The 17,144-nt window shown below is 39.6% G+C and overlaps 2 protein-coding genes and 1 long non-coding RNA gene across 5 annotated transcripts in view; all 3 read left to right on the forward strand.

Annotated features, from left to right (window-relative positions):
* Positions 1 to 3,949: 3,949 nt before the first annotated feature.
* LOC106381825 (3-hydroxyisobutyryl-CoA hydrolase 1) lies at positions 3,950 to 7,039 on the forward strand. 2 transcript variants are annotated; one of them, XM_013821758.3, is made up of 15 exons: positions 3,950 to 4,088; positions 4,171 to 4,283; positions 4,368 to 4,448; positions 4,519 to 4,587; positions 4,664 to 4,727; positions 4,799 to 4,878; positions 4,953 to 5,036; positions 5,125 to 5,209; positions 5,305 to 5,390; positions 5,781 to 5,902; positions 6,128 to 6,188; positions 6,287 to 6,376; positions 6,445 to 6,546; positions 6,630 to 6,671; positions 6,752 to 7,039. In XM_013821758.3, the coding sequence occupies exons 2-15, from the start codon at positions 4,266 to 4,268 to the stop codon at positions 6,881 to 6,883; spliced, it is 1,116 nt and encodes a 371-aa protein (XP_013677212.1). In that variant the 5' UTR covers positions 3,950 to 4,088; positions 4,171 to 4,265; the 3' UTR covers positions 6,884 to 7,039. The 2 variants fall into 2 exon arrangements, with proteins under 2 accessions (XP_013677212.1, XP_013677213.1); XM_013821759.3 differs by having other exon boundaries at positions 4,175 to 4,283.
* A 110-nt stretch (positions 7,040 to 7,149) lies between these two features.
* On the forward strand, positions 7,150 to 13,628 carry LOC106381824 (kinesin-like protein KIN-14E). Of its 2 annotated transcripts, none has more exons than XM_013821755.3 (21): positions 7,150 to 7,535; positions 7,606 to 7,819; positions 7,888 to 8,445; positions 8,604 to 8,703; positions 8,791 to 8,972; positions 9,059 to 9,174; positions 9,284 to 9,386; positions 9,486 to 9,638; positions 9,735 to 9,881; positions 9,981 to 10,184; positions 10,452 to 10,616; positions 10,693 to 10,788; positions 10,904 to 11,044; positions 11,127 to 11,318; positions 11,451 to 11,577; positions 11,672 to 11,874; positions 11,961 to 12,143; positions 12,216 to 12,311; positions 12,388 to 12,585; positions 12,919 to 13,190; positions 13,285 to 13,628. In XM_013821755.3, exons 1-21 carry the CDS (start codon positions 7,387 to 7,389, stop codon positions 13,463 to 13,465), a joined length of 3,780 nt encoding a protein of 1,259 aa, XP_013677209.2. In that variant the 5' UTR covers positions 7,150 to 7,386; the 3' UTR covers positions 13,466 to 13,628. The 2 variants fall into 2 exon arrangements, with proteins under 2 accessions (XP_013677209.2, XP_013677211.2); XM_013821757.3 differs by having other exon boundaries at positions 7,609 to 7,819.
* A 2,344-nt stretch (positions 13,629 to 15,972) lies between these two features.
* Positions 15,973 to 17,144, forward strand: part of LOC106410096 — a 2,034-nt gene continuing 862 nt past the window's right edge. Inside the window, exons 1-3 of the long non-coding RNA XR_001282259.3 lie at positions 15,973 to 16,556; positions 16,694 to 16,813; positions 16,944 to 17,144. The exon at positions 16,944 to 17,144 is cut by the window's right edge and continues 862 nt beyond it. This is a non-coding gene — a long non-coding RNA (uncharacterized LOC106410096). The remainder of the gene's footprint in view (positions 16,557 to 16,693; positions 16,814 to 16,943) is intronic.

The following is a 17,144-nucleotide window of genomic DNA, read 5'->3' on the forward strand; positions in this document are numbered from 1 at the left end:
TCTGCACCCGCGACAGAATGAGACGCATATCAGACTTATACCGAAGGTTACGGGGCCGAGAACAGTGGCAGAGTATAGACCAATTGCTCTGTGCAACACGCACTATAAAATCATCGCCAAAATTCTCACAAGGAGGCTCAAACCGCTACTGCCTCAGCTCATCTCTAAGACACAATCAGCGTTCGTAGCGGGAAGAGCAATCACGGATAACGTGCTTATCACTCATGAAACTCTTCATTTCCTGAGAACCTCTGAAGCAAAAAAGTATTGTTCCATGGCGGTGAAAACCGACATGAGCAAGGCGTATGATAGGATCGAATGGAGTTTCGTAAGAGAAGTGCTCACCCAGCTCGGGTTTGATCCGCTATGGATCTCTTGGATCATGAGTTGTATCGAGACAGTGTCCTACTCCTTTTTGATTAATGGATCACCGCAAGGATCAGTGAAACCATCTCGCGGGCTAAGGCAAGGCGATCCCCTATCTCCTTATATTTTTATACTATGCACTGAAGTGTTGGCGGCTCTGTGCGATAAGGGACAAGCTGACAGCACACTTCCAGGAGTTCGGGTATGTCGGAACAGTCCACCGATTAACCATTTACTTTTCGCCGACGATACGATGTTCTTTTGTCAATCCAAGGCCTCTTGTGTTACAATGCTTATGAAGATCCTGAAGTTATATGAGTCTGTTTCTGGCCAGATGATTAACCCACAGAAATCAGCGATCACCTTCTCGGCCAAAACTCCGGCCACAGTCAGAGCAAGGGTCAAGGAAACAATGGCTATCTCTATGGAAGGAGGTATCGGGAAATACTTGGGCCTCCCCGAGCAGTTTGGTCGCCGGAAAAGGGACATCTTCGCCTCCATTCTCGACAGAATAAGACAGAAGGCTCATAGTTGGACATCGAGATACTTGTCAGGAGCTGGGAAACAAATTATGCTCAAGTCTGTCCTTGCCGCAATGCCCTGTTATGCAATGTCTTGTTTCAAGCTCCCGGTTTCTTTGTGCAAGCAAATTCAGTCCCTACTAACCCGCTTCTGGTGGGATGCAATGCCGGATAAGAAAAAGATGTGTTGGGTATCATGGGAGACGATGACACTGCCAAAATACGCTGGGGGCCTCGGGTTTCGAGACATCGAAACCTTCAATGATGCCCTGCTAGCGAAAATAGGATGGAGATTAATTAGAGAACCAACTTCCCTGCTGGCGCAAGTTCTGCTAAGGAAATATGCGAAAAACTCCACCTTCTTAGAGTGCTCAATGCCCGCTACTGCTTCTCACGGCTGGAGAAGTATCTTGGCCGGAAGGGAGATATTGAGAAAAGGACTGAGTTGGGCTGTGGGGAATGGCGAGACAATTCGCCTTTGGGATGACCCCTGGCTCTCTTTCAGTACTCCGTCCAAACCAATAGGGCCGCCGACGAAAGAAAGCCTTGCTCTGAAGGTTAGCGACTTGATGTGCCCCCTTACAAATAGATGGGAACTGGAGAAAATCCGAAGGGTGTTACCTCAGTATGAGGAATCTATCTTAATGATAAAAACCAGCTCTACACACTCCCGTGATACTCTGTTCTGGATCCCGGAAAAGTCAGGGGTATACTCTACAAAAACAGGCTATGGCATTGGCATGATAGGCACCGTTACGAGCAACTCTGAGAATGATCCATTCAACTGGCTCAAGCATGTTTGGAATGTTAAAACTGCGCCGAAAATTAAGGATTTTCTCTGGAGGTTATTGAGAAAGGCGATCCCGGTTAGTGCAAACTTAGAGAGGAGAGGCATAGCAAGCTTTAACTGTAAAAAGTGTGATGGACAAGAAGACGATCTCCACGTCTTTCTCAAGTGCCCTCTAGCGGAGGAGGTATGGAGCATACTCCCGACAACACAAAAACCTTCAAGCTCCTTCGTATCAATCGCAGAGATGATAAAACAAGGGAGCAGCTTTGGCCCTTTACCACCTGTGGGAGTGACGTCCCCATTATGGCCATGGGCCTTTTGGAATCTGTGGAAGGCGAGAAATACTCTGATGCTTGAAAACAGAGCTTTCACAGCCAAGGAGATTGTGCTGAAGAGTATTAAGGATGCAAAAGAATGGTCTCAGGCTCAAACTATTAATGAGGTGCCAATACCTCGACTTGTCTCTCTCAACCCAAATCATCAACGATCACCATGTCTGCCACCAACTTTCCAGCCAGGTACTCTGGTCGTTAAAGTAGATGCGGCTTGGGATGCCAAGACTGGTAAATGTGGGGTAGGAGGTATCTATGCTGGAGAAGGTTCGGTTCATCCTCCGGTGATCTCGGAAACCTTTAGTCATGTTTCGTCAGCTATTATGGCTGAAGCCATTGCTGTTCATCGCGCTGTGTCTAGCGCTGTCTATTCAAACGTCCGATCCTTGGCGGTTCTTTCTGATTCCTTATCCCTGATCAATCTATTGAAGAAGGGAGAGCATCAACCTGAACTGTTCGGTATCATGTTTGATATCTATCATTATGTTCCTCTCTTTGATATAATATCCTTTAACTTCATCTCCCGTAGCTTTAATTCCGAAGCAGACTTGGTGGCAAAGTCTGTTCTCGCTGAGTATGTAATGAACTCCAGTTTGGGAGTGGAAACTCTAGTTTAAATGAAATGAAATGTATGTTTGTTAAAAAAAAAAAAAAAATATACTTTATTACATAAATCAAATATTAAATGTCAACTGTGATTTTGGAGACTTTCGCAAGCCACTCTGCTAAGCTGATCCCGACACCGCACATACACACATGGAAAACAGTTACCTATAATTTGAGGAAAACAAGCTAAAATACAGATAGTGATATATATAGGCTAAAAAAGCTTATTGGATTAAATCGAATACGACGAAACCGTCATTTGCTTGTATATTTGTGTTTCTGATAATTTACGTATTTGGCTCAGGACAAGATTATAGTATTAAACTAAAAGATATAGTCAAATCATTGTATTTAATTAGATAAGGTAAGAATAGGTCCAGTAGAAGTAGTCCTTGGAGATAAGACGCATGACTAGGGTTGTGATCAGCGGCGGGTGTAGAGATGTATGTTATGGTGTGGAGGGGGGTGGGGGGCATCATCAAGATTGTTTAAAGAATTATGTATGGAACTGCAAATAATGAGGTACATGATCACAATTGTACACGGAGTTTTTAAAAACCACCCGGGGCATCTGCAAGCCCTTGGACCATGTGGCACGTGTGTACGGAGTCGGCACAGTTTACCTTGGGCTACATGTACTTCAGTCAAGTAGATAGGCCAGTAAGAAGCTCATGTAGGTACAGACGTACGTAGAAGTAGGCCGGAAATTCGTATTCCGAAACGGATTTCGGTTTTGTCCAATTGAGTCTCGGTTTTACGGGTTTATCAAAGTCAGCCCCATTCGGATTATATAAAAGTTTGGTTTGGGACCGGTTCAGGTTCTATCGGATTCATGTCAGGGTTAGTAAATCTTCAAAGAAACTGGTACAATCCGATGTACTTTTCAGTCGGTTCTTCGATTTAAAATACATGATTTGTATATACTTTGTAATTAAAACATAAGTAAAATCGGTTTTTCGGCGTTAAAATATCTTATTTATATCTATTTTGTAACCAAAACATAAATAAAATCGATTGAAAAACAAGAAATGAATATCAAACATGATCATTTAAAATCAAATGAAAGGTAAACATAGTTATTGATAAAAAGATACACGTAACCTGAAATGTCATAAAATAAGATTCATTCGATATTTATATTTATTTTGGGTTCAGATAGGTTCAGATTTATTTGAGTATGAAGTAGACACTGTGCGGCCTAAAAATGGGCTACATGTACTCGAGTTAAGCTAATTAAAGCTTGAGGTGAAATGGGATGAGAGGCAAGCCCAGCACGGCCCAGATATGAAGTGCAGATAAATTTAATCATTGTTTTTCTTAAAAGCTTTTATCATACCCCAACATGAAAATGAAAACATAACTCGAAAGCTTTAATCCTATCCCATCTTATCTTCGTTCTATCTCTTCATTGCGAATTCGAAGCAGGACCTCGATAACTCTAACGCCACCGCGGCGCCTGGAATTGAGAAATAGGTGTTAGTTTTTGTTTTCCATTCAAAGTGATTGATATAAATCCCAATTTTAAGCTTCAATTTGGTCTGTTTTTAATCCCAAGGAAGACAAAACTAAGGTACCATTCCCTTCCCCCACTCGATCTAGTTGCTGCTGGCTGAGGACCGTCGTCAGAAAGAAAGAGAAGAACAAGAGGAGATGGCCTCTCACTCTCAGGTCTGTTTTCCTCTTGTTTAACATGAATGATGATGATCAATTCGTCCCTCCCTCCCTGAACCAATTGTTTTTATTTAATAACAGGTTTTGGTGGAAGAAAAATCGAGTGTTAGAATATTGACACTGAACAGACCAAAGCAGCTGAATGCTCTGTCCTTCCAAATGGTATTGAATCTTTCTCCCTATTGCGCAATTTGGTTTCGTCATGATGACTCAATCAATCTTCTATTGTTAGATATCTCGGTTGCTGCAACTGTTCCTTGCATATGAGGAGGACCCAAGTGTGAAACTTGTTATCCTTAAGGTAATCACTATCCTCTGCTTATTATATCTCTTTTGTTTGCAGACACAGTGGAATAACTAAGTAACTTTTGCCACAGGGTCAGGGAAGAGCCTTTTGTGCTGGTGGTGATGTTTCAGCTGTTGTTCGTGACATCGGACAAGGTAATGTATAATATGTTATCCATCTTTTCCTTTTCCTTTTCTTACTTTCTCTATTTCCGTGGACTAACTAGGCAATTGGAGACTCGGTGCCAAGTTCTTCGCAGATGAATACATGCTCAACTATGTTATGGCCACCTATACCAAACCTCAGGTCCCTCCCTCCCTCTTTCCTTTCAGTGAATTACTCGTATAACGCTCATCATGTGTGAGTTCGTTTTCCATTAGGTTTCAATTTTGAATGGTATTGTCATGGGAGGCGGAGCTGGTGTCTCCGTCCATGGTCCATTTCGTATTGCTACTCAGAACACGGTATTCTGTGTCCATTTATGAAGACATATAAATGGCTCCTCAAGTATATGCTCATATCATCATTCCATATCTTTTTCGCTTTTCCAAGGTTTTTGCCATGCCCGAGACAGTTCTGGGGCTCTTTCCCGATGTAGGCGCCTCCTACTTCTTGTCTAGGCTCCCTGGATTTTTTGGTAACAATACTCTTTTTTTTTTTTTTTTTTTTTTTACATTTCCTTTAGATCCACAGGCTATCTCCCTCTCTCACCCTTCTTACCTTCTTGTTCAGGAGAGTATGTTGGCCTCACAGGAGCTAGGTTAGATGGCGCTGACATGCTTGCTTGTGGTCTTGCTACTCATTATCTTCCTTCAACGGTATGAATTTCCCTTTCTTAAATCTTTTGGTATTTCCCATCCGCCGGCGTTTTAGGAACTTGACGTGCTAAAATCGTGAATGCGGTTGGGTTGTTTGTATTGACATTTGAAAACTCTGTAAAAAGTTATGTCTCTATTTATCATCTTCATGCCAAAGAATGTTGGAAGTGTCTGTCCTGTCTTGCGCTTTTGTCATATGTCTTTGGAATAGAGTCTTGTTCATCATGTTTATTTTCTCCAGCGTGATTAGCTGTTAGGACTTAGTGTTCATTACCAAATTTGTGGACTGTGATTTTTTTATATCGTTCCTATTACATTCTTGAGTGACTTTTGTCAAGCAATATTTACTCTGCAAAGGATTGTTACTTAGTCAGGTTACTCCTTGTGCAGAGATTGACTGCATTGGAAGCAGAACTTTGCAGAGTTGATTCAAGTGATCCAACCGTGGTCTCAGCAATTCTCGATGCATACACACAGAATCCGCACCTTAAACAGCAGAGTGCTTACCACAGGCAAGTGTATATGATCATATCTTTATTTCTTTCTATTGTACCGGAGTTTGCTGAGTATCTTTTGCCATGCCAAAGTTTCACGCATTCTAAGTCATGTGCTAAAACATTTGATCTGTTATTTATCATGATCACATTACATATTTATCATGTTTTAGGTAATCTATTTCTCTTTAGAACAGAGGCCACCTGTTTCTTAGCTTTTCCGTTTGTTTGTTTTTGGGGCAGGTTGGATGTTATTGATAGGTGCTTCTCGGGGAGAACAGTGGAAGAAATTATAGCTGCACTTGTGAGTTTTTCATCGATATAGTTGATATGTTGGATTGCGATGCTAAGTTGACTGATACACCTTTGACGATGCTCTCTATCATCGTATGTGCTGCTTAGGAGAGAGAGGCCAGTGATGATTGGATCTCAACCACTATTAGAGCATTGAAAAAGGCTTCACCAGCAAGCCTTAAAATCTCTCTTAGATCGGTTAGTTGCATCACACCTATTCAGAGAGAATGATGGAAAGAGCTGACTGTGCGTATATATATTTGCAGATAAGAGAAGGAAGATTGCAGGGGGTGGGGCAATGCCTTAGCCGTGAGTATAGAATGGTGTGTCATGTGCTAAAGGGAGATATAAGCAAAGATTTTGTGGAGGTTCTGTCAACTTTCTCCCATTGTATATTCTTTCTTTTGAAAATGTAGAGACATAATTAAAAAAACTTGTCTTTCTTATGCAGGGGTGCAGAGCCATATTGATTGACAAAGATAAGAATCCAAAGGTTTAAGACAAAAAAAAAGAATCTCTGTCCATTTATAATTTTTGCGGTGTAGATGGTTGATGTACTAGTTAAAATTACAGTGGGAGCCATGGCGGCTGGAGGAGATGAAGGATAGGATGGTAGAGCAGTACTTCAAGAGAGTGGAGGAAGAAGAGGATCTAAAGCTTCCAGCAAGGAAAAATTTGCCAGCCTTAGCAATGGCAAAGCTGTGAAATGGAGAAGCACTATGGGTTTAGGTCTGAAAAGGAAAATAAATGTAACACACTACGCTTGTGTTGAATTGGCCTTGCATATTATACACATACATGTAGTATTGTTAATCTGAAACATGCAGTATTGATAAAGAAATAAAAAAAATATTATTGTAATCAAAGATGACACCAAAGCGGAGAGATGTTGAGAAGATTTTGTGTGTTTGGTGTTGGAGGCACAACTATAACTATAATAATGGACGACGTGGAGGCACGTCTCGGTTTTTTCTTCGGCTATTCATTTATTTAGATTCAAAATTTTAACCCACACACAAGGACGGCGAGTGATCTTCTGAGAAGAAAACCATCATCAGCTGAATCGTGAAGTAGTATTGAATGGGAAGAAAAGGCAATTAAATATCTCCCGTGACTCTCGTCTCGTCTCGTCTCTCTCTCTGCGCGTGTGGTCGTCAATTTGTGCTCCAGATCTACAATTTCATTCTCTTTTGCTCGTAGGGGGGGAAATGGAGGGCCAACGAGGAAGTAATTCTTCACTGAGCTCTGGCAATGGCAACGAAGTTGCAGCCGATGCTTCTTCTTCTTCTTGCTTTTATGTTCCCAATCCCTCTGGGACCGACTTCGATGCCGAATCCTCTGCTCTTCCTCCTCCTCTGTAAGTGTTTGAAGAGCTTGTCTCTGAATTTTGGCAACATTATTAATTTAATTTTATTTGACAATTTTAGCAGCTCCCCAGCTCCTCCTCAGTCAATTCCTGCCGACCTCGCTGCAGCCATTCCCCTCATCGATCGCTTCCAGGTTGAAGCTTTTCTGCGGCTTATGCAGAAGCAAATCCAGTCTGGTGGCAAGCGTGGCTTCTTCTATTCCAAAAAGTCATCGGGGGGCTCTCATCTCCAAAAAGAGCGCTTCACTTTCGAGGACATGCTTTGCTTCCAGAAGGTCTTTTCGTCTTTCTTCTCCACTTACATCATCCTATATTGACTTGACTTTGTTGCTCCTTCTTCCAGGATCCCATCCCCACATCCTTGCTCAAGATTAACAGCGATCTCCTCAGCCGTGCTACCAAGTTGTTTAATCTCATCTTAAAGTATATGGGCGTTGATTCTTCTACTCCACCCTCTTTAGATGAACGCATTGACCTTGTTGGAAAGCTTTTCAAAAAAACCTTGAAGCGTGTTGAACTCCGGGACGAACTTTTTGCCCAAATCTCCAAACAGACTAGACATAATCCTGACAGGCACTACTTGATACGAGCGTGGGAACTCATGTACTTATGTGCATCCTCAATGCCCCCTAGCAAAGATATCGCTGGATATCTCTCTGAGTATATCCACAATGTCGCGCACGATGCAACAACTGAACCAGAGGCTCTGATTCTTTCTCTTAAGACTTCCAAGGCCTTAAAGCGCTCTATCAAAGCTGGTCCTAGGCATACCACCCCTGGCCGTGAAGAAATTGAAGCTCTTTTGACCCGTAGAAAGCTTACAACCATTGTCTTCTTTCTCGATGAAACTTTTGAAGAAATATCTTATGACATGCCTACTACAGTCTCTGATGCTGTTGAGGTATCCTCTTCTTTCCTTTCTGTTTTCCTTGCATTGAACTGCGATATTCTTGTTCAAAGCAGTGAAAATGTGTAATGCATTTGTTCTAAGTAGCTCCCCCCCCCCTTTGCTTTCGGTTATAATTCTCTCTCACTGCTGCATTCACATTTCCGTATCAGGAGCTAGCTGGGACAATTAAACTATCAGCCTTTTCTAGCTTCAGTTTGTTTGAATGTCGTAAAGTGGTTTCAACTTCCAAATCATCTGATCCTGGAAATGGTATGCTTTCATATTATTTCTTGATCTTTTTCTTAAAAACTCTGAGTCTCCTACAATATCGATTGTTTCTCTACCTGTCATTTGCAGAGGAATATATAGGATTGGATGATAACAAGTATATTGGCGATCTCCTCGCAGAATTCAAAGCTATTAAAGATAGAAATAAAGGAGAGATACTACACTGCAAACTAGTCTTTAAAAAAAAATTATTCCGAGAGTCTGATGAAGCTGTAACAGATCTGATGTTTGTGCAGCTTTCCTATGTACAAGTGAGCTGTTTCTTCACTAATCACACCTTTGTTTTGACATGAAAACTTTCATTTCCGTGCTGACACACACACACACATGCATGCAGCTGCAACATGACTATTTACTAGGAAACTATCCTGTTGGAAGGGATGATGCTGCTCAGCTTTGTGCCTTACAAATTCTTGTTGGCATTGGGTTTGTCAATAGTCCCGAGTCATGCATGTTAGTATTCTAAGCTCCTTTTTATTTTTCCTTGTCTTGAACCTTAGGATGCTTGTTTTCAAAGTTACGATTATAATATCATTTTATTCCTCATTGGGTCACGGATCAGTGACTGGACATCACTTCTTGAGCGATTTTTGCCGAGACAAATAGCAATAACCCGAGCCAAGCGTGAATGGGAATTGGATATCCTTGCTCGATACAGTTCGATGGTAGGAATGACCTCATGCATTTTATTCACTTGGATCTTACAATCCGATTGAAGTGATAGCATGCTAAAAGTTCCTTCGTATGTGTCCGTGGGAATGTAGGAGAACGTGACCAAAGATGATGCAAGACAACAATTCCTACGGATACTGAAAGCACTGCCATATGGGAATTCTGTGTTTTTTAGCGTACGCAAGATAGATGATCCGATTGGCCTTTTACCTGGACGAATTATTTTGGGTATCAACAAACGTGGGGTCAGTTTCAAAGTCGACGCTATACTTTATGACTCTTTAGAATATGTTATTTTTCTTTGGAATTCTTATGTATTTTGTTGGATTTGAATTCGTTAGGCTCACTTTTTTCGACCGGTTCCTAAAGAGTATCTGCACTCAGCTGAATTACGTGACATAATGCAATTTGGCAGCAGCAACACTGCTGTCTTTTTCAAAATGAGAGTTGCTGGTGTTCTTCACATATTTCAGTTTGAGACAAAACAGGTTCAGTCATCATTGTTTTAGGATCATTATTATTGCTCTTCTTTACGACAACAGATTTGGGCAACTTGTAAATGCGAACCACCAGTTTATTCTTTGCAGGGAGAAGAAATCTGTGTTGCTTTACAAACACACATAAATGATGTTATGTTGCGTCGTTACTCCAAAGCCCGATATGCTGCCAATAGCTTGGTCAATGGAGGAGATATATCCTGCAGTTCTAAGCCGCAAAATCTTGAAGTGTATGAAAAACGTGTGCAAGATTTGTCTAAGGCGTTTGAAGAGTCCCAGAGGAAGAATGATAAGGTACATATTCTTTGGGATTTCAAGTTTCTTTGTCGTGTAAAATTGAATTTTAGAGGGAAAGCTAACTCTGTCGAAACACATGAAATAACATAGTACAGATGATTTTATCATGGATTGCTATCTCTGGCAGTTGTGAGATAGTGCAATGGTTTTCACCCCTTCCTCACTATTTTCATGCACTGTATGTAGAATGTTATTTTCTGGCCTCTTTATTTTTTAGAGTTGATGCTGATGAACTACTACCACATTTTTCATGTTGTTGTATAGTTGATGGATGAACTGCGAGAGAAACATCTGCAAGAAGTTACTCTGCGTGAAGAGTTAGAAGCTATACGCCATAACTTAGAGCCTGAACGGAAAAATTTGTTGGAGGTTACTTTGGACCGTGAAAAACTTAAGACGTTGTGTGATGAGAAGGAAACAACTATTCAAGTTAGTTATAACATAACTCTCTCTTCTTTCTTTTGCTTGGTTGGAGTTGTTTATTTATTCATTTTATGTACTGTAGTCCTTGATGTCTGAACTGCGAGGAACAGAAGCAAGGTTGGCAAAGTCGGGCAACACAAAATCAAGTAAATCAGAATTAACTGAAATGAATAATCAGGTGAATATATATCATGTGTTAAAATGTGGTTCATAGTCGGTGTGCTATAGTTACTGAGTATATTATGTTGTTCTTTGTAAGCGATTGTGTTTTAAAAATTAATTTTCTGTCACAGAAATTATACAAAATCCAAACTGAGTTAGAAGTTCGGAATAAGGAATTGCACATTGCAGTTGAGAATTCAAAGAGGTTGTTGAGTCGCAACAAAATATTGGAGCAAAGTGTTTTCAATATTGAAAATAAGAAAACAGAGGAGGTGAATATCAGTATTAGATTTATGGTGATTCGAACCGATAAGTAGGAAATACTAGCTTGTTGTTGACTCTTCAACATTTCAGGTTGAAAACCAAAAGAGATATGAACAAGAAAGAAAGGTTTTAAAGCTTCAAGTTTCTGAACTTGAAAATAAGCTTGATGTCCTTACTCAAGACTTGGATAGGGCTGAGTGTACGATTGAAACTAAGACTTCTGATATGAAGCTCTTGCAGAATAATTTGAAAGAGCTCGAGGAGTTAAGAGAAATGAAAGAGGTATATGTACTCTTTAATTACTCTTCATCGTTTTAATATTGTTTTTATTTGAATGGTGGAAATGTATTTTCATGATTTAGCTAAAAATTTAAAATAAAGGTGAGACGTTCCATTCCAATATCATGGTTGTAGGACATTGACAGAAAAAATGAGCAAACAGCTGCCATTTTGAAGATGCAAGGAGCCCAACTTGCTGAACTAGAAATACTTTACAAGGAAGAACAAGTTCTAAGGAAAAGATATTACAATACTATAGAAGGTAATATAATGATTACGTTACTTACAATGAGATTCATTGCTGGATTCTTTTTAGAATTTGTTTATATATTTTTTTTGTTTTTATTTGATTGTAGATATGAAGGGGAAAATTAGAGTATACTGTCGGATAAGACCGCTAAATGAAAAAGAGAGGTCAGAGAGAGAAAAAAAGATGCTAACAAGTGTGGATGAGTTTACAGTCGAGCATCCGTGGAAAGATGACAAACGAAAGCAACACATATATGATCGTGTATTTGACATGCTTGCTAGCCAAGATGATGTCTTCGAAGACACAAAGGTATTATTGTGATGTGTAACTATGTTCATTTCCCTTTCATCCTTTGCAATTTTGTTTTGGGAACTAATATAATTCTTCTCTAATAGTATTTGATACAGTCAGCTGTAGATGGATATAATGTTTGCATCTTCGCATATGGTCAAACTGGTTCTGGAAAAACTTTCACAATATATGGGCATGAGAACAATCCTGGACTCACACCTCGAGCCACGAAGGAACTTTTCAAAATATTAAAGCGAGATAGTAATAGATTTTCATTTTCTCTAAAGGTAATTTGTTATCCTGATACATATGTTGTGGTCAAAGATTCTGGCATCAAATGACGACAAGAAATCATGCAGGCGTATATGGTGGAACTTTATCAAGACACACTTGTAGACCTTCTGCTACCAAAAAGTGCAAGACGCTTGAAACTAGATATTAAAAAAGATTCTAAGGTAATGTGATATATATATATATATATATATTTAATTGGTTTGTGGACACATAAATTTGATATTATGCATTTCGTAGGGTATGGTCTTTGTCGAGAATGTGACAACTATACCTATATCGACTTTGGAGGAACTGCGAATGATTATTGAAAGAGGATCTGAACGACGACATGTTTCTGGAACAAATATGAATGAAGAAAGCTCAAGATCTCACCTAATACTTTCGGTTGTTATCGAAAGTATTGATCTTCAAACCCAGTCTGCTTCAAGGGGCAAGGTGACCAATTTCACAATGATTGACTCAAAACTTTTTTTTTCTCAAAATTTTGACAACAATTAGGTCAAAGAAATAGTTCTTTAACTTTTCATGCCTTGTCCATCGTATCTGAGAGAAAATATAAGTTACATTTATCTCGCACTAAATAATTGGTCTGGTACACGGTGATAAACCTTAGTGCTGTAATACAATAAGGATGAAATAGATCCATTTATGAGACAATGATTATATTTCTCATTGTCTCATAAATTGTGGCTCACTATCCTTTTCGTGGACTATATGAGAATTATTTTCATGGGGGCAAATTCTGATCCTCTATTTGGTAATTTGCAGTTGAGTTTTGTGGATCTTGCTGGTTCTGAGAGAGTAAAAAAGTCAGGCTCTGCTGGTTGCCAACTCAAAGAAGCTCAAAGTATCAATAAATCACTTTCTGCATTAGGTGATGTTATTGGTGCGTTATCTTCGGGCAGCCAACATATTCCTTACAGGAATCACAAGTTAACAATGTTGATGAGTGATTCATTGGGCGGCAATGCCAAGACGTTAATGTTTGTTAATGTATCTCCAGCCGAATCAAATTTGGACGAGACATACAATTCTCTTCTGTAAGTCTGACTTCCCATATATCTAATAGTTTGCAGCCCTCATAAATAATGCAGATACAATTGTCAATTATGGTTCTTGTAATGGTGTTGTCAGATATGCATCGAGAGTGAGAATGATTGTGAATGATCCCAGCAAACATATTTCATCCAAAGAGATGGTGCGATTGAAAAAGTTAGTAGCATACTGGAAAGAGCAAGCTGGTAAAAAAAGTGAGGAAGAAGATTTGTTGGAGATCGAAGAATATCGAACGCTAAGAGATGAGGGAGATAGTTGAATAATGCTATGAAATTTGTGTAGGTGAACTTGAGATGATAGTATCACTGCTTTTCACCATATTTTTTGTAGAAATTTCCTACTCTAAAGTAGAGTCTCTCTATTGAAAGTGTAATGCTATGTCTAACTTTCTCTTTTTTGACGAGATTTTCATGACTGGGAAACAGATCGTTGAAAATACCACACAAAGCCGGCTCGAACCATAAAAATAAAAGAGGAACCTGAAGTATTAAAATAATGATCCAGAATGTCAAAGTTCAGGTAGACATTTCATAGACATTACTAAGAACATCGTTTGGTTTCGCCAATTCCACAATCGGGCACCAGCCAGCAAGAAACAGTACAATCCCAAAACGCAAGGACAATCGCTCTGTGTACGAAAAATTTCATCCTTGATGATGATGCTCAAGTTCTCTCTTTCTTGAATTAGTCAATAGGTTCACTTTAGAAGAAATACCCTAGGGCCTCCCACTCATCATCTTTGGTCCATTTGTTGATTATTTCTTGAACGGCAGATTCATTTCTACTTACAAGATGTCTTATGGTGCCATTGTAAGTATCTATAATATCCTTATCTCCCTTTATAGAATCTACATATACTGCATGTGGCTGAAGCGAGCCAACTAGATCATAGGGACCACCACCGAGGACCTTGTCCTTAAAGGCCAAACAGGGCGTCACTCCTTCTTGAACTCTTACTGCCTTCTCTTCTCTTCTTTAACATTTGTTCTCTTCTCATTTCACTAAAACTCTAAGTGACGAATGTTTTGTCGGTTGTTTACAAAATCCAAATGCGACAAATCAGTTCACCGAAAATAATTGTCTGATATGAACACATGCAAAATACAATATTGAACTATATATTCAAGGCAGGCAAGCCTGAAGAATTTTTAAGGTCCCATTCCCAGCTACAGATAGCTCAGCGTCTATGTATATATATCACCTAGGTACTGTTGTCCTCTCCCATGAGCTCAAGTTACTCTAGAAACCAAATACAAGTGGGTCGACAAATAACCCATAGCAAATAGATTGCCTCCCAAGCAACTGCAACCAACTTCACGCTCCAACTGAGTACACATAAGACCTACTGTCAATTAACACAACAAGTTGACTTCACCAAATTGAAACAGAGGCATATATGTATATGGACTCTAGCAATGTCAGGTTGACAAAACAAGAAATACTCATCTAGTTAGTCCAAGTATAGTAGATATACTCACCTTGGCAATAATTTGTTCCCTATAAACTCTAAATATTACCATGGCTGCCAAACATAACAAATTAGGAAGTGACCAACTAACAAGCATAAACAAAACTGATAGTGATAGAGAAAGTCACAGGAGCTTACATTCGGGAAAATTGGATCTCTTCAAGGAGCAACAATCTAGCTTTGTTAACGTTGGTGAACCAAAGGCAAATATGAGTGGTGATCCTATTGTCTTGACAACTTCACCGCATTCAGCTAGGTGTGGAATTGATCATTGGTGCCCCACTCAATGCCGAGAGATCTGACTCCTCAACTGTTGGTGAGCAATAAGTTCCATCTCATAACTAGTACTATTGACACAATCCCCTTAACTTATGCAGGATGGGGTGGTCCTGCTGGATATGTATACCAAAAGGCTTATCTAGAGTTCCTCTGCTCAAAGGACAAGTTAGATGCAGTTGTTGAGATATGCAAAGCTTTGCCATGCGTAGCTGCGACGAACAGAGGAGCAAACTGGGTATCAAACACTGCTCAATCTGATGTGAATGTTGTTACTTGTGGAGTTTTCCCGGCAAAGGGAATTATTCAACCAACCATTGTTGATTGATCCTGCTAGATTCAAATCCTGGAAAGATGAAGCCTTTGAGACTTGGCCAAGAAACTGGGCTAACTTGTACACAGAAGCAGACCCTTCCAAAAACTGGGTAAATAAAAAGAGTCTTTTTCTTGACAAGTTTTGCTTTTGTCATTGGTTTATAATGACTATATGAAGATTCTCAATTCTCTTATTTACTTGTCTCCATGTTCTTGTGGTAATCTATAAAGCCCGAGCTGGTTGTACAAACCGAACCCAGTACTGATACATATGGTCCTTCCATTGTCGATGAAGCATTGGAAGCTATCGTTGTCAAGTTGCCACATTCTTTCTATTAATTTTCTTTTCACATCGGTGCTTCGAGAAGCTCTCTAGCTAAGCACAATATGCAGCAGAGGGACGTTACCCTGTGGCTTGTCAGTTAAAAGAAAGAGAGCAGAAAGAGGTCTTTCTCAACTCAAATTTTCAATCCATCAGCCTTAACCTTGTGATGCATTTTGAGAGATCCAATCGTCGAACCCTTATCATTGGACATGCTTTTGTTGCAGATAGAGGTTGTCTAAATAGTGTCTGATGGATCAAGTGGAAATAAGATAAGTTTGAGTAGTTAAAGGCAGAGAAAGCGAGAAACAAAAACAACATACATAAGAACAAGAAGCATCATGAACTTGAACTAAGTCATATATATTATTTTTTTGTATCAACTAATTAGTCATATATATATAATCAACTTTTTTTTTGTAACTTTTAATACCCTTGTTTTTTTTTTGAACACAATAATACCCTTGTTTAATTGTTTGTATACTAATCAATAAAAGGTCAACGCTTTCTATTACCTTTGGCGCCGCATGACGGTGTGTCTTTGTTGATTTAAATAAGTAATAAACGATGCCGTTATCCAAAGCAACGGCTAATTCTGTTTCAGTTAAAAGATTCTGAAGATCTTTTTTATAACTTCTCTTCCTTCTCTTTCAAAATTTGAATCACTCTTATTTTCTGATCTTTGAGAAACGGCAGAGAGAGAAAATAGCGAGAACAAGAAAAGAGGAGAGAGTCACAAAATAGCGAAGTTGATCGATCACCAATATCGAAGCGAAGGCCATTGACGAGTCGGGTCCGATCGATGTGTTGAGGATATCAAGTTCAGACGATTGACGTTAATCTCGCTTCAACGTGATTAAGGCTGCCCGCCATGAAAGCAAGGAAAGGTCGTGGAGTCGCGGACCTGGTGGTTCCATATCTCTCGTCTCATCTCAAGCCCGCCATGATGAAAGCAAGGAAAAGTCAGAGGTATGATTCGAGGAACAGTCTCCAATCTTCATGAATATATTCTTCTTTCTCGTCTTCTTGTTTTAGGGTTTTCGTGTCTTGATTCCAATTTGAAACTTTAAATCTTTTATTTTGTTTACTGTTTTCGTGTAACTCAGACCTTGTTCGGAAACAGATCGTAGCTACATTCGATCCCAATAGAAGCGGGACTTACGGAGACGGTGGTGACGGTGCAGAGGCGATCGGGATCGAGAGTTATGTTAATGCTGTCGTTGACGGTAAGTATCCGGACCTCGTTTCTCTCTTTCCCCAATACTTTAATCACCGCGATGTTTGTCGTTTTTTGTTTTACGAATTACTGGTAAGATTTTTTGGATTTTTGTTTCTTATGTGAGATATGTGTTGCAGATGATTCAAAATTGTTGGTGAAGCAAGGGAAGGAATCTGGCGTTATTCAGCTTGGGCCTGCGTATCAAGAGCCATTGGGCTCCACCTATTTATCAGGTTACCTGAATACTATTTTCTTAGTTGTCATTCAAAATATTTCGGCCTTTTCAAAAAATTTGCGTCAATTTTAATATTTTCGGGTCTTTTTGGAAACTCAAATTT

Source organism: Brassica napus, chromosome C2 (assembly GCF_020379485.1).
Source record: "Brassica napus cultivar Da-Ae chromosome C2, Da-Ae, whole genome shotgun sequence".
In the NCBI taxonomy this organism is placed as follows: domain Eukaryota; kingdom Viridiplantae; phylum Streptophyta; class Magnoliopsida; order Brassicales; family Brassicaceae; genus Brassica; species Brassica napus.

Coding starts and splice junctions, on each gene's coding strand:
- LOC106381825 (XM_013821758.3), top strand. Junction 4,728..4,798: donor TGTTCGTGACATCGGACAAG/GTAATGTATAAT, acceptor TGGACTAACTAG/GCAATTGGAGACTCGGTGCC. Junction 6,377..6,444: donor TTAAAATCTCTCTTAGATCG/GTTAGTTGCATC, acceptor ATATATTTGCAG/ATAAGAGAAGGAAGATTGCA.
- LOC106381824 (XM_013821755.3), top strand. CDS start 7,387: ATGGAGGGCCAACGAGGAAGTAATTCTTCACTGAGCTCTGGCAATGGC. Junction 10,789..10,903: donor TAACTGAAATGAATAATCAG/GTGAATATATAT, acceptor TTTCTGTCACAG/AAATTATACAAAATCCAAAC. Junction 13,191..13,284: donor GAGACATACAATTCTCTTCT/GTAAGTCTGACT, acceptor TGGTGTTGTCAG/ATATGCATCGAGAGTGAGAA.